Source organism: Chelmon rostratus, chromosome 13, assembly GCF_017976325.1.
Source record: "Chelmon rostratus isolate fCheRos1 chromosome 13, fCheRos1.pri, whole genome shotgun sequence".
NCBI classification, from domain to species: domain Eukaryota; kingdom Metazoa; phylum Chordata; class Actinopteri; order Chaetodontiformes; family Chaetodontidae; genus Chelmon; species Chelmon rostratus.
This window is the reverse complement of record NC_055670.1, coordinates 11,657,857-11,673,077: the sequence shown is the minus strand read 5'-3', so window position 1 is coordinate 11,673,077 and position 15,221 is coordinate 11,657,857. Positions and strand designations below refer to the sequence as shown.

The following is a 15,221-nucleotide window of genomic DNA, read 5'->3' as shown; positions in this document are numbered from 1 at the left end:
AATAGGCCCTTTTCACACCAGACGTTTCTACTCATAGCAGGAAAAGCACATTTGTCGCTAATATTCAGGTGTCCCAGTAAGTGATGACAGTGTGACAATGAGCCAACATGCACAATATCAGGCATTATTCATTTCATGATTTAAATCTGTGCTTTGAGCCAATTAGAGTTTCTAATGAAACTCAGGTTTAGGCCCAAGGATAACTGAGTCAAGTTAAAATTTAATTGAAATCACAGTGTATGTCTTCTCTTCAGTGTTTCGTTTGTTTTAACACAGTTTGAAATTTTAATCATTTTTGTACAGAAAGAATAAAACAGTTTCTCAAAAATAAATAAAAACTTAGCTAAACCTTGATCCATTAAATTACAGGTGTCTGCAAAGAAACAACACTCAATATGTGTGCTAAGATAAGATATGCTTTGCAGTTGATTGAACTAAAAGGGATTTTTTTTTCTCTTGAAATGGTCCAATATTATGTTCCAATATTATTCAGCTCAAAATCAATCAGGCAAAAGAGATGAAAGTGACAACTATCTGGCCCACATTTTTATTCTTAAAGCTTTTGTTTTGTTTTGCTTTGTTTCTTGGAAAAAAAATGTTTTGGGTTGCAGAATGTGTATTACAACAATTACATAATGATGCTGGTAATTAGTATGCAAAAGTACTGGTAATGGTGTACTAAAAAAATACCTGAAAAAATATGATATATTTTTATAAATTCTTTAAAATATAGTTTTTTAGCTTAGTTCCAGCAATTATGTTAAACATGTTTGACTATTTGATGTTTGTCTTAAAACCTGTTAAGATATTTGTTTGGTGTAAGAATCTTTTCCCAATGTGCTCTTTGGGATATGAAAGAAAAAAAAAATGAGCGTGACTTGACTTTCTGTGACTTGTATCTAGAAAAAAATAAAAACAGTTTCAAGCACAATGTAACGGCGGAAGAGTGATAAATTGTTACAGTAAACTAAATTTTTAAACATATATTCTTTAAAATATATACTTTGCGTTTCGTCGTCATGATGTTTGAACCTACCCAGCTGCCATAGGTCATACTGTGTTCAGTTATGGCTGCCCAAAACGGAAGCAACATAACGCTGCCATAATAATGTAATGCCGCAAGTCCGACACGGCACTTTCACAGTCATTTATTATACAACCTAACGGTGACACTGAATATCCCGATGCATTAACACAATGTCTGCATTACAGCACAATTTCCTAACTTGTTTTTAGTACATCAATGATTACATCGTCGAGCTAACGACATCAAGGTCTTTTATTTTGAATGGTGAAATACTTAAGTTCCGGTGTCATCATAGCATGGCTGTGGACTTAACGCCTTCTCCCCTCCTAACTTCATGAGGTTTTTACATGTCCGTATTATTACTAACAGTCCCATGTCGATGCAGGAAGGTTTAAGGTGAGTAAAACGGCCTGTTTCCAAGCCTTGCCTTGATGTGCGTTATGTGAGTTATTCTGGAATTTCCTGTGCCGGATACAGCAGCTTAAAGCCTAAATTCACGTTACAGGCTGTCTGAAAGCATGTTGCCTTTCGAAAGTGTGGCCGTAGCCTGTCAGACTCAGAATCAGCTTTATGGCTTAAGAATTAGTTTATGGTGCATAACAATAAACATAGTAAGCAGAACATGGGTAAACGAATAATGATAAAAGGCAAGTACTGTAAGTCAAGAAGCAATGACAGTTGACAGTGAAACACGACAAAGTAAACAATGTCATAACAATATTTAGAATATGACTAATTTAAATGAAAGATTGTGCAGTTTTGATCAGGAAGTGTGCAAAAGCTCACAGTATGAAGTAATGAGTATTTCTGCAATGTGCAAAATACTTCCTATTGTCTTGCTAAGACAAACGTAAAATGCATGTTATAACCAACACAGAGCAATTTATACAAATCTTCTATGCTAAATGATGAGGTGGAGCTCACCTTCCCACAGGTCAACACTCATCTGTTATGGTCAAGATTGAAGAGGGAAAATAAGCAGTTAATGGTGACATGTCCTGTTTACCTGAACTGAATGCTTGGCCTTGTATGAGAAATGTGCAAGAAATACAATTGAATATTAATATTATTATACAGTTATACAATTATGTTCGTGACATGTATCATCTTTAGTATGCAAAGGTTTAGGACTGTTTGTTTGTATGTTTGGTCGGCTTAGCACTTTTGATTTGGCCTTTTTTTAGCTGTCTTTTAAAATCGTGCCTTTGTCTTTTTAGTCTGGCAGATTGATGGCTACCTGTGTGCTGTGTCGACGGGTGCCCAGGCTACGCTGCCTCCCGGGCTTAAGGAAGGATTTTATGCAGGCTCAGCACACATGTGTCAAACAAGTGGATGAGAACGATGATCAGGAGGGCAAGACAGGAGTACTGCAGCACCAGAAAGCCTCTCTCCGAGAGGGATACAGGCTGTATTACAACCCCAGCTCATATCACTCAGTGCGGTACCCTGCAACCTCCCGGAGCCAAACAGATAATGATGTGGATGAGTGTCCCTCCATGCTCGTGCCTTCCTTCTGGCAGCAGAGCAATCGCTACAGTGTGAGTTGCTCGCGGCATCTCTCCAGCGCGAAAAACACACTTCTTGACTTAGCTTTCAACAAAGGCCCTAAACCCGAGATGCCATCAGCGTCACTGTACCACGGAAACCCCGTACCGGCAGATGTTAAAGTAGATACACGTGCCTTCCTCAAATGCCGACCAGAGTATGCCTCCACCACCCTTGACCGCACCCAGTGGCGCCACACGATCGAATGGAAAGAGGCCATGACGCTGCTGCAGAAAGTGGCCGTTTTGAAGAGCAGCATGAAACCGTCTGATGTGTCTCAGTTTCTTGTGGACCTCAGCCACTTTCACCCAGACAAGATATCATTAGTGACGAATGACCAGCGCTTCAACATGCTGCTCCGATATTCTGTGGAACACCTTTGCCACTTTACTCCGCCTCAGCTGCTGGAGGTGCTGCAGGCGTTCGTGTGGCTGGACATCCCCTCCTCCCACACTGTTCTCGGACTGTATGAGGCTGAGCTGAGCCGCCGGGCCAGCCAGATGAGTCTGCACCAGTTGTTGTTGGCTGCTGACTTGTGGCGCTGTATTGGGAGGCAGGTCCCCAAGTTCTTACAGCACCTCTATAATTCAGTCCAACTACATTGCGGACAGATGGGGGTCCCTGAGCTGGTGCAGCTGTTGTATATAATAGGAGAGGGTAGGCAATGCCCAACAGACTTGATCCGTCATGTAGAGAAGCTTCTCATGCTTTATTTACACCAACTATACCCTGAAGAGGTTGGTGCTGTATGCTTAAGCCTCTTTAAATCCCAGACTTTAATATCTGAGGATGCAGTGACTCGTGTTGTTGATAAGGCACACTCTTTTGTGGAGGAGATGAGCGACTTTGCCATAGTGAATGTGATGAAATTACAGCGTTTCAGCTACTTGTATCACAGGGCGTGGATGGAGGCCATGGAGCGGGAGGTTCCTCAACGGGCCCACAGGATGGGTGTCAAGGGGTTAATGCATGTGGCACTGGGCTGTTCGGCACATCGTTACCGGAGTGATAAAATCCTAATGTCAATTGCTGAGAGAGTTCCCCTGCTGGTGCCACACTGCAGGAGTAAAGACACAAGCAAACTGCTGTGGGCCTTTGGCACATTAGGGTTTCTCCCAGTTCGGAGCCCAAGCTTCTACTCGAGCCTGACAGAGAGCCTGAGACAGAGGAAAATTGAATTCCACCGATACCCAGAGCATCTGCTTACTGGTCTTCTAGGCCTGGCCTTTGTCTCTCTGTTCCCAGAGGACCTGATTGCATTAGCTTTGAGTCCCGAATTTGTCAACTTAGCCCTGAAATCCACAGAGCTGGAGATGAAAAAAGACTTGTTCACTTTAGATGGAACTGTGGCTCTGGAGCTGCCCCAGTGGAGAGGCCCGCGGCTAAGCGGTGAACTCAGAGAGGAGGTGACAGAAATGCTGTGGAGGTTTGTTCAGTCAGATATATGCCAGAAACCAGAAATTCAGATGGCGGAATCTGCTCTGCAAGATCTACTCGGAGGAGAGGAGTTTGTATGTAAGAGGATGATTCTGCCCCACACCCGATCCATCGACCTGGAAGTACATCTTGACTCCACCGGGCAGCCTATTCCTGTGATCCCAGCCACAGCCACCTTATCTCCAGAGAACAGTTCATCCAAATTTCCTTCTCATCAGGGTTGGAGGAGAATGAATATAGGAGCAACTATAACCAATGAACTTGTAGCACAGCTAACCAATACCAAAAACACCACAGAACCTTTAACCCCATCTCCTACAGTTAAACCTACTTCTCTTCACAGATTAGAGCCTGATGAAGGTGAGAGCCTGTTTGACACGGGGATATTCCTGACCAGCGAGCTCACAGAAAGTCTCACCAGACCCAGTCGCCTGCGCTCAGCCCCGCAGGACTCTAAAGGCACAGTCAAACTTGCTATCCAGGTCACCAGCAGGAACCACCACTGCACCCACTCAAAGCAGCTGACGGGCCTTCATGCCATGAAGAGGAGGCAGTTGAAGTTGGCTGGCTACAAAGTTGTAGAGCTCAGCTATCGGGAATGGTTTCCTCTGCTGCGGAAAAGCAGGAATGAGAGGCTGGCACACCTGCACTGCAAAGTCTACAACAGTCTGGACTGATTCCCTACCATCCAAGAGCCAAAAAACCACAGCAGACTCAGACTGCAGTGTAAACGATGGAGGCACTTTGGCTTCTGGACAGTCTTATGGATGGATGGATGTATCCAACATTGACTTTTTTTGAACATGTTTAGTTCAAAATACATTTCTTAAGGATTTTTGTCCAAATGTGTGAAACAATGCAAATTAAAAAAGTATTCAACTCCTCACTGTCCTGGTCATGGTAGTGGTTTGATATCACAACATACAGTAGATATTTGGAGCATATTTTCTTTTCTGAATTGACTTCAGGTAAAATCTCCCAGTTGCTTCCAGGATCTGTAGACGTATAAAGAGAATCTATGTTTTGCATCATGTTTAATCATATTCACTCATGCTTGATGGTCTTGTCGGAGGTCAGTGTGCCTGTTTGTAGTGTTTTTAGCTGCTCGCTTCGCACGCCAAAGGTCAAACTCGATCTTTTCAGCTGATGTGAATTTTGAATGAAACATTTCTGTTGTTGTTGTTTTTTTCATATTGTGTCTGCTCCTGAGCAGTAGAAGCGGTTATGTAATGTGATAAAGGATTTAATTCCTCACAGTTTAATACCAAACAGGAGCCAAAATAATTCATTTCAGTGAAGCATCTACTCAATACAGAACTTGTCTAGCTCAGACGTACGGATTGGCTTTATTCCTGTGGATTTGATTGGAAATAGGACGCTAATTTCCCCAGTTGAGGCAAATAAGGTTTGTTCCACAGTGCGTCTTTTGCGTTCAGATTTTTTTTCTTCCAGCAATGTTTCTGAAACGGGTATCGGGGTATTCTTTTCACGTTCTAAGCAAAACTTGCACCTGACCTACTGAACTTTTACTCTCCCATGAGGAAAAAAAGGCTTTTGTTGCAGGATACAGCCTCTAAAACATGTTATAATAAAACATATTTTTATAGAAAGAAAAATGTACATAATATTTTCACATAATGGGCTATTGGTGGTATCCTTGTTAAGTGTGTTTGGAAACCCTGAATCAAATCAACTTTGAAAGTGCAGAAACTATGATTATTAGCTTTCAGCTGCTTTCAGTCATAGCTGTAGTAGTAATAGTGGGAGCTTAACAGGCTATAAAACAAAAAACACCTTCCTGGTATATAGCATCTATTTAAAAGGATTTATTTATTCATATTGTGGACAAAAGAAAATGATCTCTCAGTTCTGTATAACACAGTACTACCAGCAACTGCAACCCCAGAATGATGTCGTATTGTGCAAACACCTCCATGAAAGGCTCCAGAGATATTAAAAATTAAAGGCTTTGCAAACAGAATGTTTATCAGCACGTATGACATTAAGTACGTTCCACTGCTGCTTTTTTTTTGTGGCAATCCTGAATGCAAAACATGCTTTATATCGCGCTTTGTGCAAAGCTGTAACCGCTGCCTCTGAAACTGCCTGAGCGTACCCAGTGACAGACGGGTCACAGCCCCACTGACTGGGACATGAATCCTCTCACACTGGGGCAGAATTGATGTTCCCATGTTTGACTCCTCCAAGCTGTTTTAAGCTGACTTTGCCGTGGAGGTCATCCGTCCATCGCTCGCTCCACCACTGCAGCAGGATTAGAGATGTTCACAGATGTTTGTATCTTTTATCTTTTTGAGCTAGAAAGAAATTGTCAGGCTTTTTTTTCCCCCCTCCTTGACACATTATTGTTAGGAGATTGTTCTGTCACCTTGTATAAACATGAAGTAACGTAAGAACAGCAGAGCAAAAACAAGAGGCTTGCTGAACAGATTCGTTTTTATTGAAAAGAGCTGTCAAATTCACACACTCAGTCAGTGTTTTATTTTTCTGACAGCATAACTTGTGAATTCAATTTGGTTCGACAGCCCAAGGTCTGAGATGCCTCCCATCAAAACTCCCCATATCAGTAGTACATTTTTCAAAGGAGCTGGCCGTTTCAAACGCATTACTGCGCAAGGTTAAAGTAACTTTGACAAAAAAAAGAAACTAAGTGTGTTGGTATTCGCCGTGATGAATTGCCCAGTTCAGGCATGCTTCAAGATTGTGTAAGTCAATTTTTGTTTGAACTTGATTTTCATGGTGTATTGACATGAATGGAAATCACTGGCTTCCTGGAAAGAGGGAGAACATGTAAAAAAAAATAACTCCTACAAGCTATTGCACGCTTTAGCAATCATACAAGTAATGGAAATATGTTTGTAGACTGGAATCGTGCAAAACCACCACCTTGGTCTCTCCAGAAAAGCTTGAAAAAACAAACAAAAAAACCCTTTATATTAAGGCAGCACATACTCTTCATACTCGTCATTATAGAGCACCTATTAATGCCTTATTCTGCATGACCATATTCTACTACTAACTACGAGTTTTCCTACAATAACCTCCCAATTACTGCTTATTGATTGTCAGGAGGTTACACATGAATTACCTTCTTAATAATCTAACCCTAACCCACAAAATAAAGTATTAATAGCCAATGTGCTACTAATATGCCAATAAGCAACTAGTTAATGGTGAATATGTGTAGCTTAATATAAGGTGCTTCCAAAGTAAGTATAAAAAAGCGTTGCTTGTGTGTTGCTGACTGTCATGTCCAGGTTGGGGAACATCCGTAAGCAGGATATCCTTGTTACTCCCTGAAGAAAAAGCTGGGGTGAGACCTTTGGGTAGGCACACACTGGACAGAGTACAGGTGTGTTGTGTTCCCCTCACATCGTTTCTCTTTCTGCCTTTCCCTCCCCACGTCATCATTTCCTTTGTGACCTAGAAACTGGGGTTAGTGCTTCCATCTTGCCAGCTGTCCCAATAGTGTAGGAGACAAAAACAGCTCCAAGGTCTCAAGGAAAAGAAAGGAGAGAATTGTTTTTAACGGCAAGCCCATTAATGCGCAGACACAACCAGCATTCACCCCCCACACACACGTTAAAGAGAATTAAAGAGAGAATCCTACAGCGTAAAGCTTTGCCACATGCACTTTGCATCTGTTGCAGTGGAAAGAAGAAAACATGACAGAATTTGGAGTACCTGACTTTAAAATTGGTTGTTAGACTGGAGATTTAAGTTAAGACTGCTTCTGTAATGGACATAGACTAATGACATCAGTAAACAAACGTCTTAATTCTCCTCACTGCTGTCTTCTTCCCTCGCCTCCCAATGGGAGACAAGTGGCGTGAAGGGAGGAGAGGAAATGAGCGGTAGGAAAGACAAACTCAATCAGCGCTACATCTGTCAGCATGCGCCGGAGTGCTTGATGATCCCCCAGGAGGAGCTGAAGGGAGCTGCTGGGAAAAGGGACATTACGGCTGCTCTGTTGCCATTTCTCCCAGATCAGGATGAATGAGAACAAAGTGAATGTGGTGCCATGCCTACCATTGGCCAGCTGAGGGCACTCTCTGCTTAGGAAAGCACGCCATGTCTGACTGACAATGATGAAATAGCACCATGACTCCTTGACATTTTGTAGAACATTTTCGTGTAACTCACCTTAATAGAAATGCAAGGGGTGCACCACTGTGTTCAGACAACAGAGGGAGAAAAACAAGCTCAGAATAACTTATGAAAAGGACATTTGTTTTACGTTTTGTCGCTATCACATCACTCTTTTCAACAGCGCAGGCCCAAAAAGAGACAGAAACACATTCGAGAGCATTAAGCACATTTTAATATGATAGAAGAGAGTCAACAAATGCATCTATTCTCCACAGATCCGAAAAACTATAAAACAGATTTCACATTTTGGGCACTTTCAAGTCAGTGCCATCCCCGCAGCTACAAATTTCACACTTCTGGGTGTGCAGGATTCGTGCTTTTGAAGTTGAGATGATTCAGTTTCTCATTTAGCACCATTTTCTTTGGATTCAAATGCAACTGATTGGATAGCCAAATAAATCTCTTATCCATGTAGGGAGAATGCGCTACCTCTCTCGTCGATGTTGTGTCAGCTCCATTATGTTTTCAGGTTGACGCTAACAAGGGCAAACATGTTTAGGGAATAGGGACTTCCTGCCACAGCGCACTAGTTTTACTAGTGTGTGTGTGTGTGTGTGTGTGGAGAAATGGGATGATTATCGACTCAGATTAGATCATTATGATGTTTTTGTATCATGAGTAATCCACCAGACAAGGTGCTGAAGGTGCTAAACGTTCTCTTATGTGTTCACATCTCACTGACAACAAGGCATTTATTGAGTTATTAATTTGTTAGAAACAAAAGCACGAAAGTAGTAAATACAGAATAATCATTAGGCTTAGACACTGTTTTCAAACGTGACCAGTATTTCAGATATTAATGAAGGAGGCTCTGGTAGACTGAATGCTCTTTCAGTAATCCCTGTCTTATTTGCATTTCAATTCTTTTGCTTTTCTCAGCCTGGAAGATAATCCAACGCAGTCTGAATGTAGGCTAAACTTGCATCAACATTTCTTAAGTTATCTCAACACAGAGATACTACTGTCTGTCTGCCATAATTCCTTTATTCGGCGTCTTGTGTTTATTGTAAAGCGTTGCCATTGTATGAAACAGACAAATCCTAACGTCACATATTCTTTCAGCACTGCTGCGAGACCCCTACTTCTACCTGCCACTGAAAAATCCACGTCACAGACTTGGATCCTTGACTCGGAACATTCACGAGTAAGTGAAACAGGTGCAGATTAACCAGATGCATCCAAAGGATTTTCTCTGCAGAATGACGACAAAATGATCCCCATCACAGTTTCTGCACGGTGATGGCTCTAACCACTGCAAGCGTAGGCGACTGAATGCTTCTGTATCACACCCTCTCAATGCAACTTCCTCTCTGACCCCTTCGGTGGCATTCAATAACGTGTCTGGATCCTTGCCGTTAACATTCCAAACACACGCGCACTCTGCTAAACCAACTGCTGCAGGGACGCAACTGATAGGGAGAGTTTGCATTCAGCATGTGTCTTTGCTGCTATTGATAGACCTTTATTACCTTAACCAAGTTCAAGATTTGCTGCTTGGCCCCTAATTTATTAGGGGATAAACCTTTTCACCTGAAGAACACAGTGGATTTGGCTGGATTTGAATTATTAGAGTTGTATTTTTGCCCCCTTAAAGAATAAAGAGCATGTTTGGAAAGAATGTCATGCACTATTACTCAAGCTATGGTCTCCCGTAGATGGGAGAATATATGACCATTTAACCAGGGGCATATTTCTTGACGTGGTATAGCAGTTGGATGCTAAAGATTTCCAATCGTGTACAAATCTTGCATCTCATGATGGATTTTGTTAATTCAAGCTATCCATAGAAACATTAGCAGTTGGTCCCTGGAAAGATCCATCATGGCCAGAAGGCACATTAAAGAAAGAAGGCTGAACACAAACAACAGTAACAATGATAAAATGCAGGCTGGCAAATCAGTTCAGAAGTTCAGCAGAAATAAACATTTGCAAAGAAGAAATTCCAGTAATTACAGCGTATGCTGTCATAGCTAAAAAAAACCCTTGATCATACTGCAGTGACTATTTCTAGTGTATTGGAAGAAAAACAGCTCCTTGCCTTCAACCTAATTAACATTATTGGACCCCTCCCTGGGTGAGATAAGTTCAAGATGACACTTGTGCAAGCAGCGTTGTGTTGCATAACCACGTGGCTGCCCCGCCACACTCATCGTTTGGTCACACAGATCATTACAGCTCAAAGCAGGATTGATGTAAGCTCACTGAACAGAGTGGAAGTGCACAGCAAAGCCAATGTAATACACTTCCACATGGCATTTGCAGGAGAGTCATGCATCATAAAACTATATAATCATGTGATCATCATCATCACATTTGCAACCCACCCACAAGGGGAATGATGCACCTACCTTTTGGACAAAGGCGTTTGTCAGGCAACACTGTTAACTGTATTCTTTATTAAAACAATGATGCCCAGAGGCAGAACTATGCTGCATTTTTCTTGCAGATTTGCCACTCAAGGTGTGTTTGCTGACGCTTCAGACTGAACTGTTGGAGCGTGTGTGGCCCTGATTCCAAAAAAGATGCTGGGCAAAACGAAAATAACCAACCAGAAACCATAAGTTAATCAGTACCAGAATCTCAAAAATTATATATTTGACCCTACATTAACTGATTTTTAGGCACAACAGAGGTAACGCAACAAGCTACACAGAGCAGCATCAGCATCTGGAGTGGTGTTTCTCGCCCTGCAACTGCCGAATGTAAATCCAATGTTCACTCACCCTCTTTTTGGGCTCTGATTTGGTCTCCGCCAACCCCTGAGGAAAATATCTGGATCATCAGCCGCCAAACGCTCCACTGATGTCACCAGCTGGTTGCTCGCTGTGTCTGTCTGACGCTTGGTGCTGGATAAGAAGCCCACAGCTGCCTGCTGCTGCTGCTGCTGCTGCTGCAAACAAGGCTGAAGAGAGCAGTGACAGCTGCCGGCCGGACCCAAAACAATGAGCTGAAAGATGCTAAATGCCAGACAAGTTGAATTGCACATAATATTTGTTCTATTTTTAATAGAAAAATGGAAGATGCTGATTAGTGCAGCTTTGTGAAAATCAAGCAGTTAAGCAGGGACAAATGCCTGTGTTTGACCCTCAAATTATTGTTGCTAACACACAGCTAAAATGCAAAAAAGGACACAGGACATGCAAGCAAATTACATACACCATTAAGCCCATTAATCATCTCCGTGGCATTGAACACTGAAAAGACAAGGCACTCTAAAGGGATACACAAGGATACCTGTGTGATCGTGCAAGCTTATTTTGAGAGTTTCAGGTGGATAGATGGATGGATTTCTTCTTTGCATGGGTATTAAATGGGCTCATGTATTCTCTTTCAATTATTAGGAAAACTTTCCACAACAGCTGAGTCACCGCATTGAAACTTCAGTCTGACACATATCAGGATTCGGGGTGCTTACTCTGCAGGATGGGCGAAGATGAGAAACAGCTGCGATGGACAGACCAGGAGATGTAATTTTAGTATGAATCAATAACATCCTTATTTTGGACACATTTAGCAAATGCTCAGTTCACCAAAAGCGCATATATAAGGATTTGGAGCACTTGCAGGGTATCAAATTAATTTGTAAGTATACTCAAGAGCATTGCGTCATTACCTAAAGGATACCAATGGCATAATGATCCTTGAAGTATGTTCAGGACCTAATTCATCAGCACAGTGTTTGGCAGCTGGCTGTAAATGCTGGATGTCCTGGCTGGGATCTGTTTGCCTGCTTATGTAGAATATTTACACATTTTGCTCAAAAAATATTCAAATTTCAAAATCCAAAGGCTATGGGAATTTCTTGATTTATTCCTAATGAATTTCCATTGATATCCTGCACTGAAATACAAATCGTAATGGGTGCCCACTCAAAAAATAGACGACTGAAAGGCTCTTCTCATCATGTTTATCCCGCCTTCTTCCACACCAGAAGCTCATCGCGCAAACAGACATTTAGCCTCCGGGTTAAGATCAATATATGACTACATTTAATGCTGGCAGTTTAAATTAGACTTTAGGACATACGGTTCCTCTGTATGACACATTTATGGTGAAATTATGTTATGTATGAGTGTAATTTTTACTGCAATCATAAATAGAAGTAGAAATGCCACAAAAGGGTGATGTAGCAATTGCAACACCAGGAGCTGGAGCAAACATCAAACCATGAAAGTTTAATTCTACATGCCTCTGATGTAAAACCTGTTTCTCTATTCAATATAATCAGCTTTCAGGGGTTTTTTTTTGGTTTAAAAGTTGCATTTACTGCAAGACAGAATTACAAAATACTTCAATAGCATAATCAGAATTTGTCTCATGAAATTAAGAAGTACATTATGCTTTAATGGACAGCCGACCCCTGAGCATGAATTAAAGCTGTCCACTTCAATTGCTTTTAAACACATGGAGACCATTTTCTGCTTGATGGGAATTCATATTTTAGTCTGTGATTAGACGCTAGTAAGCCTAGTAGACAAATTTAAAGCGATGTGTTAACGAATGCATAATGATTAATGACATTATCTCCGACGCTCAGAGATGAGGTGTTGAGATGTGAGGGAAGAAGGGGAGACAGACGCACAAGCACACACGTCTGGAAACACGACACCAGGTGCTGTGTGTAAATGAATTCTGTTCTTAGCACATTATATCATCAAGAGGCATCGGGAGGAAGGCAGTTGATGAAAGAGCTGGAGAAATTTAAAATCTTTCCAGTGTTCCAACTTCCTTTTATGAATAATTGATGACTTTTACAGTACATTCACATCGCCTTGACATTGCAAAACATTGTGCTCTGCTGCGCATTATTGTCGAACATTTCCATTTCATGACCGTGGCAATCGGGGGTGGGGGAAAACGTGGATGGAACTGGTGACGGTGTATTGTAAAGTCTGTGGTATTCAATTATATTAACTCTGCCTGTGTGAGTCACACCCACCTTATGACAAATAATGACTAATGGCCATTTTGATACAAGTGGTGTGCAAGAGGGACATTTTTCTGTGCCAAAGTGCTGTTACTGGCCTAAAATGGACATTTAAGATAGGTGGTCAGTTGTCAAAAGGCTGAAGAGGACAGTAAATAAGAGGGTCTACTAAAAGGGAAAGGACAAATGTCAGGACGCAGCAACCAAACCATAGTAAGGAAGCTTCACATTCAAAAGAGAGATTGAAAAATAGAAGCTATTTTAGATTTCCCAGAAAAGTCTTTGAGAAAGCAGTTCCAAAGCTCTCTTGTATTGCGCAGACATGTTCTTTTACATTTCCACAAGTCACAAAGTGTAATCAATGACACTGTGTGTGTATGAAGGACACTCTTTTTGTCTCTTTCCTTCACTCTGCTGCGTGTGCACCGCTCTAAACCAATGCAGGTTTTCCACAGCTGTCAAAACCACATATTTAATGGATTTGAAACCCAAAGTGGTTGACCTCATTCTTGAGGATTGATGCATTATGGGACCTTCCGATCAGAAGGAGTTTTTAATAATTTCTGCCTTCGTGGCTTAATGCTTATCTACGTATCCTGCTGCTGATTAGGCTGCATTCCTGCTTTAATCCGGACAACTTAATTATACAGGAGATGTCAGGCTTCCAAGGACGCTCTTATTCCGAGTGTGGTAAATCCAAGTGTGAATATTTGATGTTGTCATCCTCATGTGCCATAGAAATTCAGTCTCCTGGGAGGGGCAGAAGGACATACATGTAGAGTGAATGTGGCTTGTACATAACTGCATGAGAGAAATCTCCTGTTCAAGGATTGATCATCTGGACTGAACCAGTGTGTACACTGTACCATCTGATATATGCAGTCCAATGAAAGATATTTTCCATAATGTAAAACAAAGAAATTTTATAGCTCGTTCACTGTGAGAGTCCATAAACAAAGCCTGCTGCTGCCGTCTGCAATCATCACAGCAGGTGTTGTTGCTCTATGAACAAGCGCTTAGGTTGATTAATGTAGTTAATATGCTCCTGTCCTAATAATAAAAATTGTAGTGCGAGACCATACAAGAAGTGGTGTAAGTTGCTATAGCAACCAACCTTTTCCCTGCTCGACTGTTTTCCTGCGAGTGGATGTTGCTTTGATGTGGTAGCCAGTGGCTAGGTGAGGAGTTTAACTGTGTTATAACCAGTGGGAGCATTCTCCCTGCGGGGGGAAAAAAGAAGCCATCAAGATGGCAATCGGCGCCGCAGATTAAAGGGGAGCAAATCTGTTGTAATCTGTTCGTATGAGTTTATCACCTCAGAGGAATCGATTGCTGTCTTTGAAAGGTCTGGAGTATTTAATTGCATGATGTATAAAAGGACACAGACAAAAGAAAAGAAAAAGAAAATCTATCTTCGAGGTTTTGTTTCTTATTTTTGTTGCAGGAATTGCGATTTTTGAATCAAGAGATATGAAAATATGCATGTAAACCTCCACACTAACTCAGGTATTTTCAAATATGCAGGATATGTGATGAATTATTAACAGACATTGTGAAATCTAAAATAGTGCCTTTGAATAATTCAGCGTACATTCTTATGAGTTTCTTATCCCAAACCACTGTGGAGATTGATTTGCTATCACACATGCTTAAAGAATGTGTATTAATCACTTTAAACCTATTACCTTTTAATTAGTTTGGAGGGGAGGTGCATTTAGCGTCAGCTCTGAGGAGGTTCTTCACACGCCCGGTGAGCTCAGCTGCAGCAGGTGACTCTGGTGTTAGGAAGTAGATGCAAATATCTTTTTTCATGTTTTCCAGAAGGGGCGATCCCTTGGTTTACACCTGACTGTGTCGCCACAAGAGTGTACCGTATTTTCCAGGGTCCTTGTAGAGCAGCATGTCTGTGCCTGTGGCGCTGAGCTCATATTCTTCTGTGACAGTAAACAAAAACACAGACCAGACTGCCTTTCGGTCATTACGAGAAAATCTTCTTCCCTGTATCATGCAGCCACAGTCAAGCCTCTATCTCGTGAGCACTACGTTAACAAATTGCTTTATTTGATCTTTAAATTAAGGCCATCGCAGTCGCAGTGTCTCGACTACATGTGAAGGGGA

At 41.6% G+C, this 15,221-nt stretch overlaps 1 protein-coding gene across 1 annotated transcript; it reads left to right on the top strand.

The window, feature by feature from the left end:
* Positions 1–1,311: 1,311 nt before the first annotated feature.
* On the top strand, positions 1,312–5,710 carry LOC121616388 (FAST kinase domain-containing protein 5, mitochondrial). Its single transcript, XM_041951130.1, has 2 exons — positions 1,312–1,423; positions 2,245–5,710. The coding sequence occupies exon 2, from the start codon at positions 2,257–2,259 to the stop codon at positions 4,684–4,686; it is 2,430 nt and encodes an 809-aa protein (XP_041807064.1). The 5' UTR covers positions 1,312–1,423; positions 2,245–2,256; the 3' UTR covers positions 4,687–5,710.
* Positions 5,711–15,221: the final 9,511 nt, after the last annotated feature.

Coding starts and splice junctions, on each gene's coding strand:
- LOC121616388 (XM_041951130.1), top strand. CDS start 2,257: ATGGCTACCTGTGTGCTGTGTCGACGGGTGCCCAGGCTACGCTGCCTC.